Source organism: Cherax quadricarinatus, chromosome 83, assembly GCF_038502225.1.
Source record: "Cherax quadricarinatus isolate ZL_2023a chromosome 83, ASM3850222v1, whole genome shotgun sequence".
Lineage (NCBI taxonomy): Eukaryota > Metazoa > Arthropoda > Malacostraca > Decapoda > Parastacidae > Cherax > Cherax quadricarinatus.
In genome coordinates, this window is record NC_091374.1 from 9262817 (window position 1) to 9285885 (window position 23069).

Consider the following 23069-nt stretch of genomic DNA (forward strand, 5'->3'; position numbering starts at 1 on the left):
AAAAAGACACCAGCAGTCCTACAATCATGTGAAACAAGTACAGGTTTCAGTCTTGCACTCATTTGGTAGGACAGTAGTACTATTATATTTGATCAAAAAGCAACAGAGAATCCAGACTTCTCCTGAGCACTTGTAATTCAAAAATCCATGTTTAAGAAAATGATTTCACTTGACTCATTTAGTGTTACAGGTGTCAGCTTATATTTAGAAACAGTTATGTGTATCCTTTCTCTTATGACATTTAGACTTGTTAGTGTTTTTCCCAAGAAAATAGTTTTTGATATAATTTCATGAAATTCCAAACTATGATTGACTAGGACAGTTTTTGTCTGTTCTACCTTGGAATTAAACAGCAGAAGTGGAATGAATATGATGGACCTATGCTTAGCTGTATTGGAAAATCACTGCTGCTAGGGGAAAAAAAATGATAGGCAGGATGTAAAAGAATCTTTAAAACATCCTAATAAAAACCAATGATAAGACAAGCTCTGGACTCCAGTATTACTGTACACTCTCCAAATTTTATGACACTTTGATTCAAAATTTGCTGGGATCCTTTAGAAATTTTAAAAATAGCAATTCTTATGAAAAAAAAAAATCTTACGTTTCAGACGCCTCTGTGGAGTACGTGTGAAGGTAGAGATGTCAACAGGACGTTCTCGCCGTGACCGTTTCCACTCTCCTCCACGTCGAGGTGGCGGTGGTGGAAGGAGGTCCAGGTAAACTTACCACTTTTTGTTGTATAGTCTTACATAAGTGCATTTCAAGTAATTAAGTCATGCTTACCTAGGTTAGGGTTTTTGTCTATAGTATTATATAGCTTTTGGCACAAATTTTTTCCAAGGATATAATTGCTATATTTTTAATTAATAAAACAGTCAGTGGAAGTTGATTGTGAAACTTTCTTCCCATTAATCTCAAATTTTAAGGTTGGTGGAAGCTTGCTATAAACCTTTGTGTGGAGGAAGCTAAGTTGTGGTTACAGGTTGGTGACACACTCTTGATAAAGTTCTCAAGAGTGGCAGCTTACTGTATATGGTGATAAAACGCTACAGGCCACATTGGTGGATCTTAGTGTCTTAGGAGTTTTCACCTAACATAATTCATTTACTTAAGGTTTTATGGGGTTGGGACTCTGTCTTCTATAATTTTGAGTTTTATTTATCTTTATTTAGTTATAAGCTCTTAAGCATGCAGTTTGAAGTTGAAGAGATATTTTCTATTCTTTCTCAAATGATTATAATGTCATCAAAATAACAGCTCATTCATTTTGAGCACAAGAAAACTTGTATTTGAAAAATATATGTTAATTGTGGTGTGTGGCCCATTTACAGGACTATCTCGCCCAAATTACTTCTTGTACCACCACCACCACCATCTACTCCTCCTACTGTTGCTACCACACCACCACCACCACCACCACGAACTCCACTACCACCACCACAAGTACTTCCACCACCACCACCACCATCACCACCACCACCACTGCTAGCAGCAGCATCAGCCCGCTTGTACAGTGGGCTTCCAGTATTGGGTTGTAGGGGATGTTGGAGTTCCTTTTGGGGGCTCTTCCTATTCATCACCTGATCCCAGACTGGTGATACAACTTGATACATGACATGATGGATCAAGTATTTCTTTGGTTGTTGAAGGGCAAACATTGCACCTTCATGGTCAAGGAGTTGCATGGTATGCCAGTTCTGGGTAAGGTGATGAACCCTATTCAGCCAAACCTGGCAGAGGTGGTGGTGTGCATCACGTTGCCTGATGACCCTCCTACGGCGCGGCACCTCATGGCACCCGGGCAGCCCTTAAGCGCTTCACGTGTCCTCTTCTCCCCGCCCATCTGCGTCTACCCTCCGCCCATCGCCCGCCCGCTGCCTGCGCACCGTCAGGCCTGCCCCCCCACCCACCATCTTGGGTCTCTGACCCTCCAACGCTCGCTCCACTTTCTTACATACATCGCGCCTCGGCTCATCATAACGACCATCCTGCTGTGACGGTACACCACTCAGTATTTGGCAATTTGATCAGTTGTCACAAACTACTAGTTTGTGATAATCAATCAAGTGTAGGTATGCATCCTGTCATTATGGATGATGATACCTTGAGGAGTGATTGTTCACCTGCACAAGTTTCATTTGTTGTATTCTTGCCTGGAACATTTGAATCTGTAGCAGGGTACTCAGGTTGTTACCCAGGTGGTTTGTGGGAGAGGGCTGGACAGCATTATAAATTTTGCAGCTGTTCACTTTCCATGGCACAGGATTTTGGATATTGTAGTATAAAATGATTTTCCTTTGATCCTTCTTAAACAGAAAATTGAATTTCTTTTACTAAAGCAGTGTTCGTGTTACACGAAGTGGTTACGTCCAAGAACATATTGATGAAAAGTTTTATTTAAAGAAGAACAGTTTAATAAATATTTGGTCATTTCAGATCTCGCTCTCCACGGCGCTTTGGGGGGGGTAGAGGGCGCTCTCGTTCCCGGTCTCCAAAAAGGTCACGTTCTCGCTCTCCAAGGTTTGTATCATATACATCTACTGTATATTGAAGTTTGCTAATGTTTATTAGGAAGCTGCTTGACGAAGAGAAAAATTTTTTTAAGTCTTCAATGAAAATCTGTGGGTGAGACTTGTGTTCAAAAAAAAAAAAAAAAATAGGCAAGAGAAACTGCCCTTCATAGATTTGTGGGTACTATGATACAGACTTTTGTGTTTAATTTTCTTGTCGGGTGTCTTATTTTATCAAGAAAATGAGAAAAGCTAAATGTAGTGAGTGAAATGTGTGTGCCCACATGTATTTGTAATACGTATATTCTTAATTATGCCTAGTAATGTGCAAGCTAACCTCGCCAAAATCTAATCATGTCTAGATTTTGTTGCTGATAGACCCCCTATCCTTTTCCCTGCTCCAGTTTGCACTAAATTTACTTTTCTAGTTTTGCAAATTGGTGGTAAATTATTTACTAATTGTTGCAGTATGGATGTGTGGGCATACACAGACCACAACTATACCCACTTATTAAACAAGTCATCCGAATTTGTAATCCTCCATTTGGCCGTATATTTTTGAACCCATGGGTTTTCAACTTCGTTTTGATATAACTGCATTCCTTCTGTGAAGATCCAAGTATGGCACTACTGAATTGCCTAAACTACGATAATCACTCCAATAGTGTTTCTCATTATATATTGTGTATTGCCGATTTCAGTTTATTTGTACTGTATATCACATGCCTTGTTCCATCACCCCAGCCCTGAGGATATCCACATAAAAATTTTAAGGTGCAAGTAAGGAAAAAAATGAGGAAATGGTAAAACTCATCATTATGTATGTAGTTCACAAAACTGCCTTATTCGTGATTAATTTATACCATAGTATTTTTAACTCGATCTCCTATTGTACAATGTTTACTTTTAAATACCTGTGCATTACACATAACAGCTGTCAGAACTTGATCATTCACCTTGCAAGTCTGCATGCTGAGGTCTGACTTATTGCTCAGAGTTTTACTGCATTTTGCATGTATTGTGCACTTTGTGCATCTGTAATTTGAGGTACTCTCCAATCTGTAGTAACACAAAAGATGAGAGAAAACCAGTCTGCCTTTTTACTGTGAAGAAAATTTCAACTGATACAAGGCAACAAGAGTAGCTCATTTATTTAATGAGCAAGTGAAAATAAAAAAAGAGCTCAATGTGATTAAGGAAGAGCCATGTGAGATCTCAGGACAGTAATGATGATGGCAAGATAAGTTTTTTTTTTTTTCCTTCTTCCAGAAAGTAGTGTTTTGACACTACAACCGAGAAGAGGTAGAAAATGAACCAAAAAATTACCATCTTTCAGGCATCTGCATCACTGAAGAATTGTATGCTTTACATTTGTGGGTTGTAGATTCATGCAATTGTAGATTACCAGGGATTTAAAAAAAAATAGCATTAGGCTTTTCATTGTTACCAGCCGTCATCAGTTTTGGAGTTGAATCTTCTCTACTAGTTTGGTGAGTGTATAATTATTTCCACTGATTTAAGCTACCAGTTAGTAGCATATTTTTCATGTAGGTGGGTGGGGGGAGCAAAAAATCTATATACAGTAAACCCCCACATGTTTGCATGATTACCATTTCCTGATACTCTTTCAGGCCAGCAAAGTACACAATATAGGAATGCTATTATCCCAAGGTATGTGGGACCCATTTTATTTTTCCAGTGTGCAAGTGACTGGTGTAAAGCTTTTATACAAGGTCTGGCCTAAGACAGGCCTAGTATTGTGCATCAAGAATACAAAAATATAATTGAAAGCTTAATTTTGTATAGAGCAACTTGAATAGATCAAACTTGTTGCATTATTTCTAATGTACTAAAAATGTTAATTCTAATATTTTTCTGTCCTTAACTGGGAGAATAACCCTGTACTCCATGAAAATGGGGAAACTGAATAATTAAAAAACTTTGAGCCATAAAAGGCAAAAGACAACACGTGGCAACAGCCAACCACAGTTTCTTCAGTGTCAACCAATCACAGATGACCAGGCTAGAGGTGTTCGTCTATGTACTACTTAGTTTCATCTTGGGTAGATAGTCTATTAAAATCAGAAATGACCCTGTTTTCTCACTTTTTTTTTTTATTTATTTATTTATAGTTCATGAAGGCCAACATCTCTCATTTTCTCTTAAGCTTGGCAAAAAAGAAAAATTTGATGGAGATGCTGGATACTGAAGCATGGAAAGTAAATGAGCTGTAAAAATTTTGTACATGATTCGTGACTTTTAAGTGTGATGTGTATCTTATGAATTTAAAAATGTTAATGTCTTTTAATTATAACTATACAAGTGCAATAAGTGTGAGGTGTACCCACCTACACATCCAAATTCTCTACCACTGACATCTATTTATTCTGGTAAGTGCATAACATTACTCTTTGTACTTTTTTTTTTTTTTTTTTTTTTTTTTGTATTTATGTAGTTTATAACATATAAAGGTAAAAGTATTTTATATACTAAATTAGCCTGAGTTAATTTACCAACAACAGGAGATCAAGGGACCTGCATTTGCCTGCAGTGATTTCTGATGTGCACCATGTTGGTTAACTTGTTGAATCTGTCACCACTCTGTGGGAATTTATCAATTTTTTATCAATAGACGGTAGAAAATTACCTTGAATATGGAAAATTCCATATAGGCTCTAGGTTGTCTGCAAACTTATAGGAAGTTAAAACTTTAAATAGCTTTTCTGTTAAAATATAAATAGTGGTAAAATAGATTGGGGTATTTGGTAAGTGTGAACTCTTGATATGCAACTACTTAGTACAAGTGAGTTAGTTGGACCTGTAAATGTTCCCTACAATATTCACTTGTGATCCGTAAAGTAAATGTAGTTTTCCCAATGTTATAATTTACTTAACATTTTAGTTTCTGAAACGATGTAGGAGACCTTAGCGTATGAGGGTTTACTGTATATTTTCTTAGGTAATTTATTGTCAGCTAAGGTAAAATAGGCCTAGGAATATAATGCTAGATTAACCTCTTATTATCAAAGGTCATTGTAGAAATTAATTCTTTGAAGGTGCCTGCAATACGGTGTAGCTATAAATATGTAATTGTTGCTTTCTAACCCTCTATATATAAATTTTAATGTATAATCTGAATGGAGAGGCAAATTATAAATCAGTGAACAATGTGCTAAAGCATTCATGCAAGCAGATTAAACTAAGGCTTCATTTTTTTTTAAGTTAGAGATGATCCACCCATTTAAGGTGCATACTTTTAATTTAAACTTTGTCATATATGAGTACAGTGTTTTTGTTAGCAAGTGCTAAATAAGAGTAACAAAAAATTCTTTAAAGTAATTTAAGATGAAAATCTCAATAGTTTTAAAATCTCTTGTAAAAACCCCAATTAGGTCTTGCTCTATTGTTTAGGATAATTTTAAGGGTGCAAGGCTTAAAGGTGGGAAAAAGATGGTAAAAATTTCTGAACATTGGTTTTTAAGGGGCCTCTAAAGGGGAGGTTTAAACCCCCACAATATTACTTGAACCCCGCCTCTCAAAAAAAAATTGGTTTCTGCTTTAAAACATGCCTCTGGGCCCCCCTTTAACGATAACCCCCCATAAGCCCCATTTATTTTATTTTAATTTTTTTTTAAAAATTTTGACACGGAACAATTTGGGTTTTTGAGAAAACTTAAAACCCACAGGGCTTCTAATCCATAAAAAATGGCAAAGGCGGGGGAAGTTTGAGGTCCCGTCCCCCCCTTTTGAGGAATGTGAAGGGCCATCAATCTTGAAAAAAAAAGAATGTGGAAAATAATATATTGTAGGCAAAAGGGGGTGCTGCGCCTGGGGATAAAAATTTTAAGAATTTGGTGATTTCCCGAAGGGGTTGGCAAGTTGGGAAAAAATTTCCTTTTTAAAATCCCGGGGTGTTTTCTGTGTCCCGACAGGAAGGGAATTCATCTTTCATTACAACACTTCCCTCTCTACTGTAATGAATATAATTAACTCAGTTGTAGAGTTAACAAATGGACCATTGGGATTGAGAAATTAGGTGAAAAGGTTAGTTGTTCCTAGAAGAGTTGTACAGTTGTTTCCTTATCTGTAGCTTTCAAACCTAATTGGCCAGTAGGTTTTATTCTGCATTTATTACTTTATTTGAAAGTTATTGTCATGCCCAAGGCATCAGTTACCATGTACAATAAGATGTTCTAGCATATATACTTTATGCTGGCTGTTGAGACTGCAGTTAGCAATGCATACTTTTGTTCTTTGAAAATGAAAACCATCAAGGGAGAAAACTGGTTTCAAAAATGTTTGACTTTAAATTAAAATATTACTAAAGCAGTACAATGCTAGACAACAGCTGTTTATACATGCAGCACTCAATATTGATTAGGTCAGTCTACTGAAAGTACTGGAAAACATGATGGAAGTCAGTAAGGGGTGATCAGCAGTCAGGTAGGGAAGTAGGTGTTAGTCTTGTACCTAACAATCATTTTATCAGTAGTATTGCCTTTTTAAACACTAACTTGTATATAATGTGCTGAGTAAGGCTAAGAAATGAAATTAACATTATAGTGGACCTCGAATTTCAGTAATTAATCCGCTCCAGAGAATCTGCGAATGGAGAACCATTTTTCCTATAAGAAATAATGAAGCCAATTAATCCATTCCAGATGCCCAAAATATTAACTTTTGACTGTTTCGGCTGTATATGTATGTCTTAGGAGCCAGTGTTTGGGCGTATGCTATACTTTAATTGTAGCAGCTTCAAATCAAGCGGAGAAAGCTGGTAGGCCTCACATGTGAGAGAATGGGTCGTGTGATCAGTGACACTGTAAAAAATCCTGCAGTACTCGATGCATAATGAGAGAGAACTGTGTTTTTGGATTAAAACGCCGACTTTGAGGTGTATTTTCCTAGAGTATTTGTTTGTATTCTTGTTTTCTTGGTCTCGTTTGATAAAGGGAAAAACCTTGAAATTGAGCTCAGAGTAGCAGAAATGTTCGATTTTTACCAATGTTCAAGAGCAAGCAAATCACACCACACGTCCAATACACGTCAACTGGGGAGTCTGATATTTTGTCACAAGTGCACAAGTGCAGTAGTCTGCATAACAGTAAATCTTCTAATTTTTATGTGAATAAAAAATCAAAATTGAAAGCAAGAGTAATATAAGAGGGGCCTGGAGATGTGACTAATGAACAGAGGATATGTTATTTTAGTGCCAAGAATGTCTGAATTGTTTAGTCTGGACCCTATTTTGAAGTTGGTATCTTTTTTAATTTGCATGAAATTGGCCAAATTGCCAATTTCTGATGACTTTATTGGGTAGTTGAAATCAGTAAATGGGCAGTTTTCTTGTATGTACTCGGTTGATAGAAAAAATGGAGTTCTATAGAAATAGCTATGAGTTTGGTCGATTAGAACAATGGAATTGGCTGAAAATAGGGCTCAAAGATGGCGAAATCGCCGATGCGTATATATTGCCGAGATAGCTAACTTCGCGAGAGGGTAATTCCATAAGTTTTCGATCAAACTTTGTTCTTTTGGTGTCATCATCGTTGGGAAAAAATTCTCTTATCATTTCATAAGATTTCTCTCTCTCTCTCTCTCTCTCTCTCTCTCTCTCTTTCTCTCTGTCTCTCTTTCTCTCTTTCTCCTCTTCTCTCCTCTTTCTCTCTTCTCTCTTCTCTTTCTCTCTCTCTCTCTCTCTCTCTCTCTTCTCTCTCTTTCTCTCTTTCTCTCTTTCTCTCTTTCTCTCTTTCTCTTCTTCTCCTTCTCTCTTTCTCTCTTCTCTCTTTCTCTCTTTCTCCCTCTCTTCTCTCTTTCTCTCTCTTTCTCTCTCTCTCTCTCTCTCTCTCTCTTGTGCTCTCTCTCTCCTTGTGCTCTCTCTCTCCTTGTGCTCTCTCTCTCCTTGTGCTCTCTCTCTTGTGCTCTCTTGTGCTCTCTCTCTCTCTCCCCTTGTGCTCTCTCTCCTTGTGCTCTCTCTCCTTGTGCTCTCTTTCTCCTTGTCTCTCTCTCTCTCCTTGTGCTCTCTCTCCCTTGTGCTCTCTCCCTGTGCTCTCTCTCTCCCTGTGCTCTCTCCTTGTGCTCTCTCTCTCTCTCCTTGTCTCTCTCTCCTTGTGCTCTCTCTCTCCTTGTGCTCTCTCTCTCCTTGTGCTCTCTCTCCTTGTGCTCTCTCTCTCTCTCCTTGTGCTCTCTCTCTCCTTGTGCTCTCTCTCCTTGTGCTCTCTTTCTCCTTGTGCTCTCTCCTTGTGCTCTCTCCTTGTGCTCTCTCTCTTGTGCTCTCTCCTTGTGCTCTCTCTCTCCTAGTGCTCTCTCTCTCCTAGTGCTCTCTCTCTCCTTGTGCTCTCTCTCTCCTTGTGCTCTCTCTCTCTCCTTGTGCTCTCTCTCTCCCTGTGCTCTCTCTCCTGTGCTCTCTCTCTCCTTGTGCTCTCTCTCTCCTTGTGCTCTCTCTCTCCTTGTGCTCTCTCTCTCCTTGTGCTCTCTCTCTCCTTGTGCTCTCTCTCTCTCTCTTGTGCTCTCTCTCTCTTGTGCTCTCTCTCCTTGTGCTCTCTCTCTCTCCTTGTGCTCTCTCTCTCTTGTGCTCTCTCTCTCTCCTTGTGCTCTCTCTTCCTTGTGCTCTCTTCCTTGTGCTCTCTCTCTCTTGTGCTCTCTTCTTTTGCTCTCTCTCCTTGTGCTCTCTCTCTCTCGTGCTCTCTCTCTCCTTGTGCTCTCTCTCTCCTTGTGCTCTCTCTCTCCTTGTGCTCTCTCTCTCCTTGTGCTCTCTCTCTCCTTGTGCCCTCTCTCTCCTTGTGCTCTCTCTCTCCTTGTGCTCTCTCTCTCCTTGTACTCTCTCTCTCTCTCCTTGTACTCTCTCTCTCTCTCCTTGTGCTCTCTCCTTGTGCTCTCTCTCTCTCTCTCTCCTTGTTCTCTCTCTCCTAGTGCTCTCTCTCTCTCCTTGTGCTCTCTCTCTCTCCTTGTGCTCTCTCTCTCGTGCTCTCTCTCTCCTTGTGCTCTCTCTCTCCTTGTTCTCTCTCTCTCCTTGTACTCTCTCTCTCTCTCCTTGTGCTCTCTCTCTCTCCTTGTGCTCTCTCTCTCCTTGTGCTCTCTCTCTCTCCTTGTGCTCTCTCTCTCTCCTTGTGCTCTCTCTCTCCTTGTGCTCTCTCTCTCTCCTTGTGCTCTCTCTCCTTGCTCTCTGTCTCTCCTTGTGCTCTCTCCTTGTTCTCTCTCTCCTTGTGCTCTCTCTCCTTGTGCTCTCTCTCTCCTTGTGCTCTCTCTCTCCTTGTGCTCTCTCTCTCCTTGTGCTCTCTCTCCTTGTGCTCTCTCTCTCCTTGTGCTCTCTCTCCTTGTGCTCTCTCTCCTTGTGCTCTCTCTCCTTGTGCTCTCTCTCCTTGTGCTCTCTCTCTCTCCTTGTGCTCTCTCTCATTGTTCTGTCTCTCTGTGTTCTTTCTCTCTCTCCTTGTGCTCTCTCTCTCTCCTTGTGCTCTCTCTCTCTCCTTGTGCTCTCTCTCTCTCCTTGTGCTCTCTCTCTCTCCTTGTGCTCTCTCTCTCTCCTTGTGCTCTCTCTCTCTCCTTGTGCTCTCTCTCCTTGTGCTCTCTCTCCTTGTGCTCTCTCTCCTTGTGCTCTCTCTCTCTCCTTGTGCTCTCTCTTGTCTCTCTCTCTCCTTGTGCTCTCTCTCTCTCTCCTTGTGCTCTGTCTCTCTCCTTGTGCTCTCTCTCTCTCCTTGTGCTCTCTCTCTCCTTGTGCTCTCTCTCTCTCTCCTTGTGCTCTCTCTCTCCTTGTGCTCTCTCTCTCCTTGTGCTCTCTCTCTCTCTCTCCTTGTGCTCTCTCTCTCTCCTTGTGCTCTCTCTCTCTCCTTGTGCTCTCTCTCTCTCGTGCTCTCTCTCTCTCCTTGTGCTCTCTCTCTCTCTCTTTTTTAGTGACGTTTATTTCTTTGTAAAGGTTACAAATATTGTAGATTAAATATAGATTTACATACGGAAAAGAATGAGAAATAAAGTATAAAACAATATCATGCTTACCTTTATTGAAGACTTGTTGGTGCATGGAAGAGGGGTGAGGGTTAGAGATGTTCCTCCACAAATGTTTCCAATTCACCCCACTTTGCACAGATGTCCTTAATCTTTGAAGAAGGCATCTTCTTCCCTCTCTCTTCCTCCTCCTCTGAAGCAATTTCCTCAGCTGGTGTGCACAAGAACGTAAAGCAGGAACACTGCAGCAGACCTGTTGGCCCATACTAAGCAGATCCTTCACAAACCATCCCACTAACAGAATATTTGCCCAACCCAATTTTCAGTGCTCCCCAAGCAATAAGCTTTGTTAATTCTATTCACTCATGAGCAAGTCCCACTCGGATCAAATCGTGTGGGGGGAAGTACCCTGGCTGGTGTGTGTGTGAGTGAGGAAGTGCCCTGGCTTGTGTGTGTGTGTGTGTGTGTGTGTGTGTGTGTGTGTGTGTGTGTGTGTGTGTGTGTGTGTGTGTGTGTGTGTGTGTGTGTGTGTGTGAGGAAGTGCCCTGGCTGGTGTGTGTGTGTGTGTGAGGAAGTGCCCTGGCTGTGTGTGTGTGTGTGTGAGGAAGTGCCCCTGTGCCCTGGTGTGTGCGTGTGTGAGGAAGTGCCCTGGCTGGTGTGTGTGTGTGTGTGTTGGGGAAGTGCCCCGGGTTTTGGGGAAAGTGGAGGAAGTCCCTTTTGCCGGGGTTTTTGTGAGAGGAAATTTCTTCCCCGGGGTTTTTGTTGGAGGAAGTTTCCCCCTGGTGTGTGTGTGAGGAAGGGCCCCGGGTTTTTTGTGGGGGGAAAAAACCCTTCTTTTTGTGTGTGTGGGGGTGCCGTGGTTTGGGGTGTGGTAAGGGTTTTTTCAGGTATACACAAATACAGTTACCCTAAATTATCTTTCCCTTTAAAAAATATGTAGGGCCCGGGGTAACCAAAAAGTCCCCGAAGGGGACTTTTTCCCTTGGGGGCCCTTTTCCTTATTATTATAATATAAAAATTTTAATATTTTCTTTTCCCACAATGAAGAAAAACATCTTTTATCCTTTCTAAAGGACTATCTACTAAAGGAAAGGGCATTAAGACTATTTCAAGTGGGTCATTTCTAAGGGAAAATGGGAAATTTTTTCCCCTATGTTAAACTTTAAAAAAAAAAACCCTTCCCCCCTTTCTGAAACTCAATTCATTGGGAAATTTTGGCACTCTTCTTGAAATTTTTTCATGCTATTAATTTTTAAAAATTTTTGCAGGCAGTTTTCCATTCCTTTTAAAGCCCGTAAAAAAAGGTGTTTGAAGCCCGCCCAAAAGACTGTGGGGAAAAAAGTTTTGCCCCCTCCCCTAATTACCATGTTTTTTGGTTCCCCCAACCCTTAAAAAAATTGCAAAAGAATTCTGGACATTTTGTGGGGGAGCACCTTTTTAAACATGATTTGCTTCAAAAAGGTTTTTCTTGGGCTTCCCAAAATTCCAAAATCCAACTGCTTAAAAATTTTTTCCCCATTTTCTTGGGGCCCCGCCCCCGGTGTCTTTTCCCCATTTTTTTTTCTGGGTGATTTGCAGTTATCTTTCAGTTTTTTTTTCAAGGCAGAAATCCAAAGGGAAAAGGGAAACGTAATCCAAAAAGGCATTTAAAAAAAGGCCAAAACATTGGGGTTTTGTGAAATTTTATGGGTGGGAAATGGCGTTTTACAGGAACTTCGGGTTAGTTTCTTACATGTTTTTCAATTCTCCAATTTCCCCGGGGCAAATTTAAAATTTTTTGGTGGAAAAACCAAAAAATGGGGTCCATTACTTTAACATTAAAATTTTTACCCTTTCAGTTTGTTTGTTTCCAAAGGAATGGCTTAAATTTCTCCCCATTTTAATGATGGTTTTTGTCTACTTTAACCTTTTTTTGGGACTCCAGTTCCAGTGTTAAAAAAATTAATTTAATATCTTGTGGGTTTTTTTACCCGACACTTTTGACACTTCATCTGGTTAAATGGAGTTCCCCCACACTGATGGGGATTCATTGTTTTCCATAAGAATAATAAAAAGGGCCCCGAATACTACCCGTGGGTTTTACATTTAAGTGGGGTTTTGATTTGTTTTTGTTGATTTTGACTTTTTGTCTCCCTTTTTAAAAAGGGCTTTTAAACCCGTTACGAACCTATCTAAAAGTTTATTACATAATATATTGGTTGGTTCAAGGGCCTTTTCAAGTCTAAGGGTTTCCCCAAACCAAAGGTTCCCCCGAATTTCAGTTTTTTGGGGTCCATCAGATTAAAAGAGGTCGGTTGAGTAGGGCTTTTAAAACCCATTTTTAGCTTTGGGGAATTTTATTGGCTTAAAATTTTAACTATTGAAAAATACACCCCTCTCTAGAAAATTTTAGATATTTACCATATAAAAAAAGGGCCCATGAGTTGCAAATAGACCAAAATTTTTTTAAGAAGGGGGAACCTTCCCCCTCTTTAACCCTCCCAAAAGGGATTGGAGGGTTGATGGGGTTTTTTAAAATAAAAAAGATCACAGTTCCCGAAGCCCATCTTTTTAGGGAAAAACGGGGATGATTGGGCTTTTAGGGTTTTTAAACTTTATTTTTTTTTGAATAAATCAAAGATACACTTACCGTTGAAAAATTGTTTGGGTTACCTTTTTTGGGATAAAACTTTTAAAAAATTTACCCAAGTTGTTGGGTATTTGATGGTTGTAGTTTAATTATGGGATGCCAGATTTTGTAGGAATTTAAAAAATTTGCCACCTTGATGTTTTGGCATACCCCCCAAAAAAAGAGGTGCTATGTTGGGGGTTCTCTGGCTTTTTTAACCCCAACTGTTTTTTTTTTGTTTCCAAAAGCTTTAAAAAATTATAATTTCAATTTTTAGCAATGGGGCTTTACCTTTTCCCTTTTATAAGTCTTTCTGCCCCCACCCTTTTAATTTTATTTTTTTCTGAATATCCCTTTTTGTTTTCTTTAAAACTTTTATAAAGTCTCGGTTTCAAGTTTCTAAATTTAATTCATCCCAGGTTTTTTTTGTAACCCCCCAACTGGGCAAACAAATGGTAGTGAAATTTTTTTAATTTTTCCCAGGCATCGGGGCCCCTCCGCAAAATTGTTATCTCTGTCCGGGCCAAATAGCCCCATTTAAATGTTTTCTTTAAATTTCCAGTTTTCTCTTTTATTGTCCGGTAAACCATCTATCCTAGTGATTTTTTGGTAAAAAGTGGTGGGGGACTTTACCCTTGGGAATAACCCACTGACAATTTCGGGGCGGGTTTCAAAAAGTAACAATTAAGGGGTTAGAATGTGATCGGGTTTGGGGTATTAATTGGGAAAAGGGAAAATATTTTTAAACCTAAATTTCTTTAAACCTTTTTAAACCCGTTTTTTTTGCTGTTGAAACAGATTTGAAACCCCCCAGTAAATTGTCCTTAAGTTTTCAAAAATCCGGGGCAAAAACTCGGGAAAGTCTTCAAGTTAATCCTGGGTGGGGGGGGAACTAGTTCATGTTTAAAAATGGGGTTTTGGGCCAGGAAACCCGCACTTTTGAAAAAATAGGGAAACTCCAGTTTGGGTTTTTTAAATCAGGTCCCTTTTTAAACTTGGGCATTTCTAATGTAGGGAAAATACTCCCCACCCTTTTTTTTCCATCTAAGATTTTTTATTTTAAACATCTATTTTGACCCCCAAAGTACCCTGGGTTTATCCAACAAGATTTAGAAATGTTATAACTGCGCCTAATTTTGTTAGCTGAACCCAATCTCTTAATTTTAGGAAGAAGTGATCTTCATTGACATGAATAAAGGAAGGCTTGTTTCATAAAAACAACCATAATCACTTAAATGTTGTGTGTGGGTGGTGTGTGGTGTTGTTTTGTTTTCTCTGCTGTTGTGTGTGTGTGTGTGTGTGTGTGTGTGTGTGTGTGTGTGTGTGTGGGGAAGTGCCCTGGCTGGTGTGTGGGGGTGGGGAAGTGCCTGGCTGGTGTGTGTGTGTGTGGGGGGGGGGAAGTGCCCTGGCTGGTGTGTTTGGGGGGGGGAAGTGCCCTGGCTGGTGTGTGTGTGGGGAAGTGCCTGGCTGGTGTGTGTGTGTGGGGAAGTGCCCTAGCTGGTGTGTTCTTTTATGAATTCTATCACGTTTCTCGCTTTTTTACCAAAGGGCTGGCACTAGGAGTTTTCTTTTGGCCCGTGGTTGCTTATTTAGCAGTTGCAAGCACAAAAAAGAATGGAATATTACAAAATGTATCGTATGAACACATGGGGTGATGGTCATTTGCCAATTAACAATGGCACGCTGACTGGGAATGGTGTGTGGGGCACCTTTGTGTGGCGCGGACGCTGGGAGGCTGCTCGTACGCATTCTGGACGACCAGCGAATGGCGAGGCAAATTACAAACCACAAGGCTATATTCTGATGAAAATAGTTGTCAAAAGGTGAAATTTACGAAGCGCAAGGCTTACGAAACTCTTGGGTCCACTGTATAATATAATTCATAAAACAGAGATGGGCAGGCAGGCCATTTGGCCATCTTTGTAATCAAAATATTATATCTTGTGTAAAATCCAAGTAAAAAGGAAAGTTTTGTGACCTTCGTTTATTGAGGCAGAGCTTTGTGTGGTGACAAAAACAAAATATAAGTACAATACTCAGGAATTGATGCAACTTCAATGAGCCATTAACCCTTTGACTGTTTTCGACGTATAAATACGTCTTACGAGCGAATGTTTCTGACGTATATATACTCAATAATTCTAGCGGCTTCAAATCAAGCGGGAGAAAGCTGGTAGGCCCACATGTGAGAGAATGGGTCTGTGTGGTCAGTGTGCACCACATAAAAAAAATCCTGCAGCACACATTGCGTAATGAGAAAAAAAAAACTGATCGTTTTTTTGGAATAAAACGCCGAATTTGAGGTGCATTTTCGTATAGTATTTATCGGTGTATTCGCGTTTTCATGGTCTTAGGTGATAAAATGATAAACATATTACAGAAATAGAGATGATTTTCATTACTTTGACGATGAAAACGACCTTGAAACTGAGCTCAAAGTAGCGGAAATGTTCGATTTTTACCAATGTTCAGGAGTAAATAAATCACACCACACGTCCAATACACGTCAACTGGGGAGTCTAATATTCTTTCACTAGTGCACTGATATTTATACCATTTTTACAATAATGCAGTAGTCTGCATAACAGTAAATTTTGTATTTTTTTGTACGAATAAAAAATCAAAATAGAAAGCAATAATAATATAAGAGGGGCATAGAGATGTGACTAATGAACAGAGCATATGTTATTTTAGTGCCACAAATGTCTACCTTGTTTATTCTGGACCCTATTTTGAAATTGGCATCTTTTTTAGTTTGCATGATGATGGCCAAATTGCCAGTTTCTGACCACCATATTGGGTAGTCCAAATTAGTAAATGGGAGGTTTCTTGTACTCAGCTGATAGATAAAATGGAGTTCTAAAGAAATAGTTATGAGTTTGGTCAACTGGAACAATGGAATTGGCTGAAAATAGGGCTCAAAGTCGGCGAAATCGCCGATACTCATGTCGCCGAGACCACTAACATCGCGGGAGCATAATTCCATGAGTTTTCGACCAAATTTCGAACCTTTGGTGTCATTACCATCGGGAAAAGATTCTCTATCATTTCATAAGAAAAAAATAATATTTTTTTTTTTGTTTTTTTTTTTTTCCAAAAATTGAGCGACATAGAATGACAGTTTCAGAAAGGGGCCTGAAACAGTCAAAGGGTTAAGTAGACTTAACTAGCAGCCAAAACTCGGTATAGTGGACCCTCGTTTTTCATAATTAATCCATTCCAGGGAGTGTGACTATTATCAAAATTGACGATTTGCAAATCCATTTTCCCCATAAGAAATAATGTAAATCCAATTAATTCGTTCCAGACACCCAGAAGTATCAACAAAAAAAAAAAATTACCTTAAAGATAGATTTACATGCACAAAAGAATAAACATTCAACATGACAGTTACCTTTATTGAAGGCTGTTGTTGTTGAATGGAAGACAGGGAGGAGGAGAGAGGAGAGAGAGGTTAATGTTTGGAAGGGGAATCCCCCTTCCTAAGGACTCTAGGTCACTTCAGGGAGTCACTTTTCTTAAATATAGATTTACATGCAGAAAAGAATGCAAAATAAATGTAAAACACTAATAAAATGTATAAATGAACATTTAACATCACACTTACCTTTATTGAAAAGACTTGCTGGTGTATGGCAGAGGGAGGGGAGGCAAGTTTATTGTTGGAGAATATGATGCAAATATCAACTCTACGGCTTATTTATCTATCACAATTCAACTAATATGATACAAACAATATTAATAACATAGAAACATGGAATATACTCTAGAATGAATGAAATAAGTCATTATGTATGAAACAAGAGGTGTTCTGTTGAGTGTATAAGGGCCACTGAGTGCATAAGCCGTCCATAATGGTGGCGAAGCAGCAGCTGAGGTGCCAGTGTTTTCTGTAGCCCTATACAACCCTAACAACATTGGAGGAGTTAGTAGAATCACTGAAGAAGGCACCCTCTACCACCATCACAACCACTACCATCACCCTCTACCACCATCACAACCACTACCATCACCCTCTACCACTATCACAATTGCTACCACTCTACCACCACAAATTTTGTATTTTTCTACAAACTTTTTCTTAAATTCTCACTTTCTTTACCAAAGGGCTGGCACTAGAAGCTTTCTTTTGGAGGCTATGAGTGACATATTTATAGTGCAGCACTAAAGCAGAGTGGAATCATGCCCATGAGTGTGTTGTGAACAGGTAGGATCATCCTGATAAGCAATGGCACATGGCGAAGATGGGTGTGAGTGTGGCTCGGGGCTGTGTACCTGCATGTCCCCGATGACGACTATTTGCAGAGTGGGAAATAACAATTTGAAGTCAATGTTTTGTTAGAAAAAATCATTGCAAAATTTTCAAGAAATTCTCTCTTTTAGACCTTCACGGCAGATTTGTGTATTTGATATCCCCAGTAGCCCAATTTTGGTGTATTCCTTTGCTCAAACTTATTTTATTCATACTACTAACCTTGTTTATAAATTCACCTATACAAAATGGTAAAAAAATCAAAAACTTCTGTAATGCTGCTATACTTCTGAGCAAGAAGCAAGATTTCCAAATCCATCTGGATTATGTAAATGACAGTACGAGTCTAGAGCAGGAAGTTATTGCCTCGAGTAACTGCTGTATCACTACAATGTAGTTTGGAAGGCTTAATATAATTTGTGCAAACGGCTAAAATTTTGAGTTATCTTAGTTTAATATGACAAAATGTGGAAAAATTGATGTAGGGATTTTCAACTTTATAACAAATTTGGCCTTGGCATGGTATGTCATTGTTGTATAACATTCTTAGAACTGTACTAGAATTTGAGTGGAGACCATTGAGGGCACTCAGCCCAAGCTTATGTAAACCAGGTATTCCAGTGGACCACAAAAACTGTGATCAGACCACAGAGGAAAAATAAAGGAATAAAAAGTGACATGAAGTTGTTCGGTAGAAGTGGAATGAGAGAAAGAAACATCGACTACTGATGATCTTAAACACTTTGAGGGTCGACAGGCTGTCTCCCAGACTTGTTCTCAGTCAAAAAATATTCGAAAACAAAAATTTTCTTATGAAAAGATTTTTTTTGTAGCCTAAAAAAAATTTTTTGCCACTAATACTTACCGAGATATGGAGACATGAAATTGACAGAAATTGAACCTCATACGGCAACATTGCTGACTGCCGGTCACCCGGTAATTACTTATTTTGCTTTTTCTACTTTTTTCGCTTATATTTTAATATTTTTTTCTTTTCAAGTAACTTTTATGGCCTGAGACCAATATGAGCACTATTTTGTATATATTTACTTTTTCTATGCTACACAATAACTGCACAAACACTGTTGTCATTATATTGTTTACAAAACATGTTTACACAAACAAACAATGTAAAATGGTTTATTACTATTTTTCTAAATTTTATATACACACATACAGTCACTGGACATGTTTCTAGAAGTTCTGCAGCCTGTGGAACTCTGAAAGATGGTGTCATGCACAATAGCGTTTTACACTCCTCACACAAAACAAGTGTCTGCATTTTTGTGGGCATTTTTTTGTATGTGCACAGACAAAACCTCTTCTGAGCCTTTTTCTTCAAAGCAGTAGCAGGCAGTTGTATTAGGAAGTGATCTCCAGGCCTTAGATGAGAGGGTAGTTGATGATCAGTTCGCAGGCATTGTTCTATTGCAGGTATTGTTACTTGGTAACTGAATAATATTTCTGATGACAAACAATATTGACCATATGGTGGTTTGTTTCTGGTCTTCAACTTGTACACACAAGCATTCAGCATTGAAATGTCCACAAGATGTAGAGTTATGTACCACTTATAACTTGTGAACACAATCAGCAAACCCAATTTTCATATCACATTTGTCCACTGAGTGCATATTGAAGGTGCAGTCCATCACAGCTGCAGGTTTTAGAATGGGTTCATTGGTGTGTGTGTATGCTGCCTGCCAGTGTCTGTCATTTCGTTTCGGTGAACTGATGCCAGTGTAACATCTCGTTTGTCATGCCACTGAAATGCCATGATGTCATTGGCAGCAAATGCCTGCACCTCACCTCTGAGTCCCTACCTTGAACCTGGGCATATGTTTACGATTTGCATGCACTGTGCCACACACTTCTGCCATATTCACTCGCAAAAAAATCACTTGAGTGAGGGGGTTGTGTACCAGTTATTATATAATATATGCCCCTTACCACATCACCAGAGATACCCAATAACTTCCTGGTCTCTTGCAATGTATTACTTCCAGTGTACACAATAATATCCAATACAAGACCACTGTAGCAATCACAAAGTACAGTGGAACCTCAAAAATTGAACTGCTCCCAACATGACCAATTATGTAAATGTATTTTTGTAAGTGCTTTTATAAGTGTATTTTTGAGGGTCTGAAATGGGCTAATCTAATTTACATTATTCCTGATGGGAATAAATTCGTTCGGTAAAGGCACTCGAACAGCCTTCTGGACCGAAGAAAGTTCGATATTTGAGGTTCCACTGTACAAACAACTTTATGCCAAAGCATTTCCTCTTGCTTGGTATATACTGCTTGAATGGCAGTCTGCCTTTGAACAAAATCAGACTCCTCAATAACAAGCTTCCTGAAGGGATAAAATTGCATATTGAATTTCTGTTTAAGATACATAAACACATTTCTAATCTTATATAACCTGTCTTTTCTGTCAGGCCTGGTTTTGTCTGAAAAGCGTAGCATATGTAATGGTAGCACAAATTGATTCGCTGATATTATATCACTGAAAGCTGGGGTTGCAATGAGGCAGTCTGTCAACCAGTATGATTTGACACTGCTTATACACATGTTGCATAAGCGTTATTGTGGCAAAGAAAAGATACATCTCAGCCACAGTTAGTCTCCTTCCACTGATGTAGCCGTGATCTTGGTGAAAGAATTGTTTGCTGTGGTGTACTCGTAGTATGTTGCTTTCCCTGACGATCATTTCCATCAGGGGTTAGTCAAAGAATAACTTGAAACATTCTAGTTCAGTGGCATTGTTCCCAAATGTACAAGATGGCCGTAGTCCACTTTCTTTCATTAAACTGGTGGGGATTGGGAACAAAATTGGCAGCTTCCTGTCAATCCCAGGTGTGGTCTGCTGGTGGATACTGGATATTGACAGGTGGTTGTGAAGGTTGTAGTTGTGGAGGTTGTGGTTGTGGAGGTTGGTGTGGTGGGTGGGTGGCTGAGGGTGGTCTTTGTTGTAGCTGAGCTGACTCAGCAGCTTGGATAACAGCATGGACCACTGCTGGTGCCTCATGGCTGGTGCCACAACCACCACCACTACCATCTTCTGATGCCTGCACATTTTTGATCCCCATTGTAACAATATTATCTTCATTTTCACTATCTGTTCCTGTTGTACGGCCATGAGATGTGCTCCTTACCCTTGGAACAGCATATGGCACACTACCAGAGCGCATGTAGTGTCGTATATTCTGGCCTTTCACTGGAGAATATTCCACTTCACTCGTGCTACTGGAGCTGTTTTCAAGAGCTTGGAGCTCGTATTCACTATCACTATCATCACCCCTGCTCACGTCTGTGTCCTGAGCACTGGAAAATACGAGTTTCCTCTTTCGTTCTGGTGCAGCTGAACGTGAACAAGATGGCCCAGCACCAGATGTGGAAGGTTGAGGGTCGTCTGGATTTTCATCACCATTACCACTATTATGTTCATTATTCTTGGTCACTAACTCCTCAAAACCCTGAAAATCAACCTCACTGACACTTCCATCCGTATTTGAACTGTCACTTGGGAACGAGTGTCCCAATTCGCCAAGGAGTGAGGCATGAACTAAAATGGCATTCCCACAATGCACCACTGGGTCCCCGATTTTTTTTTCCTTCTGCGCGCAGTGACCACGCAGATCCATTCTCTCACATGTAGGCCTACCAGCTTTCTCCCGCTCGACTTGAAGCGCTATAATTTATGTGTACAAGTACATGACCGACCCTGGCTGCAATGACGTACTAGTACATGACCGACCCTCAAAGGGTTAAATTTAAAAATTAAATTTTTTTCAGCGATGTTGTTGCCCCAGGTGTATTATAGTTTGTTTTCCTAATTTGCTTATTTATTATTAAATACAGTATGTTTTTTTTATAAAGTTAGTAGCCTAACCTAAAATTAACTTTATAATCTAAATGATGAAACAGTTTGAAAAAATTGAATGTTTAAAAATTGACATTAAGTAAAAGTTTCTAAACAGGAAATGCAAGTTTTTGATGATATTCTTTAACCCTTTCAGGGTTTCCGACGTACTAGTATGGCTTATGCACCAAGGTTGTTGAAGTACTAGAACGCCTAAATTCTAGCGACTTCAAATCTAGTGAGAGAAAGCTGGTAGGCCTACATATGAAAGAATGGGTCTATGGTCAATGTGCACAGTATAAAAGAAATCCTGCAGCACACAGTACATAATGAGGAAAAAAAAAACGCCGACCATGTTTTTGGAGTAAAACAGCGACTTTGCATTGTATTTTCATGTGGTATTTATGGGTGTATTCTAATTTTCCTGGTCTCATTTTATAGAATGGAAGACATATTACAGAAATTGAGATGATTTTGATTGATTTCAAAATGATAGGTACCTTGAAATTGAGCTCGAAGCATCAGAGATGTTCGATTTTTACCAAATTTCAAAAGTAAACAAATCATGCCAAGCGTCCAATACTTGTCAGCTGGCGAGTCTAATATTCTTTCACAAACTGCTCTGATATTATTTATACCATTTCTACACTAATGCCGTAGTCTGCATAACAGTAAATCTTCTATTTTTTGTGAGAAAAATTCAAAGTGGAAAGCAAGAGAGATGTAAAAGGGGCCTGGGGACATGACTAATGACCAGAGAAAATTTTATTTTAGTGCCAGGAATGCCTGTCTTGCTTATTCTGGACCCTGTTTGGAAATTGGCATCTTCTGAAATTTGTGTAAAATTGGCAAAGTTGCCAATTTCTGACCACTTTATTGGATACTTGAAATTGGTAAATGGGTGGCTTCTTTACTCATTTGATAGAAAAAATGGAGTTCTAGCGAAATAGTTATGACTTTTGTTGACTAGTACACCGAAACTGGTCAAAAACAGGGCTCAAAGTGGGCAAAATCGCCGATGTGTAAGCATCCTCAAGACCGCTAACTTCATGAGAGCATAATTCCGTAAATTTTCCATCAAATTTCATACTTTTGGTGTCATTATGATTGGGAAAAGATTCTCTATCATTTCATAAGAAAACAAATTTTTTCCCAAAAAATTTTGACTCTGAGAACGAGTTTAGGTGAGGGCCTCTCAACCCTGAAAGGGTTAAGGCACTTGCTCTTCATGTCCTGGAATATTGCTGTATGCAAAAATGCAGATCTGGGTAAGTAGCTGGGAACTTCTATGGCTATTAGTTGAGTAGGGCCCCACTTATCTGGCAGGTTAGGTTCCAAGCTACCACTGGAAAGCAGAATGCCATTTTTTCCACTTATCTGGCATTAATATGCATTTATAACAAATTCACACTAACATATTAGGTTTGCAGTAGAACCAGGCATTAAAAAACAGTAAAAAGTAAAATACACACAGTGTACTCATTACTTAACTCAAAATGTAGGGTGAGAGGTGAGTGGTATTAATTGTAAGAAGTCAGGTGTGGTCGGTATGGTGTTCGTCCTGGCTAACCCACTCACATGTAATAAACTATGACATTTAACCCTTTCAGGGTCCAAGGCCAAAATCTGAAGTCACGCACCAGTGTCCAAGAAATTTTGAAAAAAAAAAAAATTATTTTTTTCTTACAGAATTAAAGAGCATATTTTTGTGAAGGTAATAAAACAAAAAAAAAAAATAGAATCTGATCAGTACTTACCGAGATACAGTGCCAAGAAGTTTGTAGAAAATGATGTGGTGGCGGCAACATCGACGAATTCCACATACGCGTATTATATTGTTGTTTTAGTTTTTTCTTTTCTTTTCCAATTTTTTTCTATTCCTACTAAC

The 23069-nt window shown here is 39.3% G+C and overlaps 1 protein-coding gene across 8 annotated transcripts in view; it reads left to right on the forward strand.

Annotated features, from left to right (window-relative positions):
• Positions 1-588: 588 nt before the first annotated feature.
• Positions 589-23069, forward strand: part of LOC128702104 (probable splicing factor, arginine/serine-rich 4) — a 101319-nt gene continuing 78838 nt past the window's right edge. For all 8 annotated transcript variants that reach the window (XR_008409020.2, XR_008409021.2, XM_070102809.1 and 5 more), the window contains exons 1-2: positions 589-719; positions 2440-2523. Coding sequence is in view for 6 of the 8 variants with exons in the window: in XM_070102809.1 (XP_069958910.1) it covers positions 643-719; positions 2440-2523 (161 nt within the window). In the remaining 2 variants the exon portion in view is untranslated. The remainder of the gene's footprint in view (positions 720-2439; positions 2524-23069) is intronic.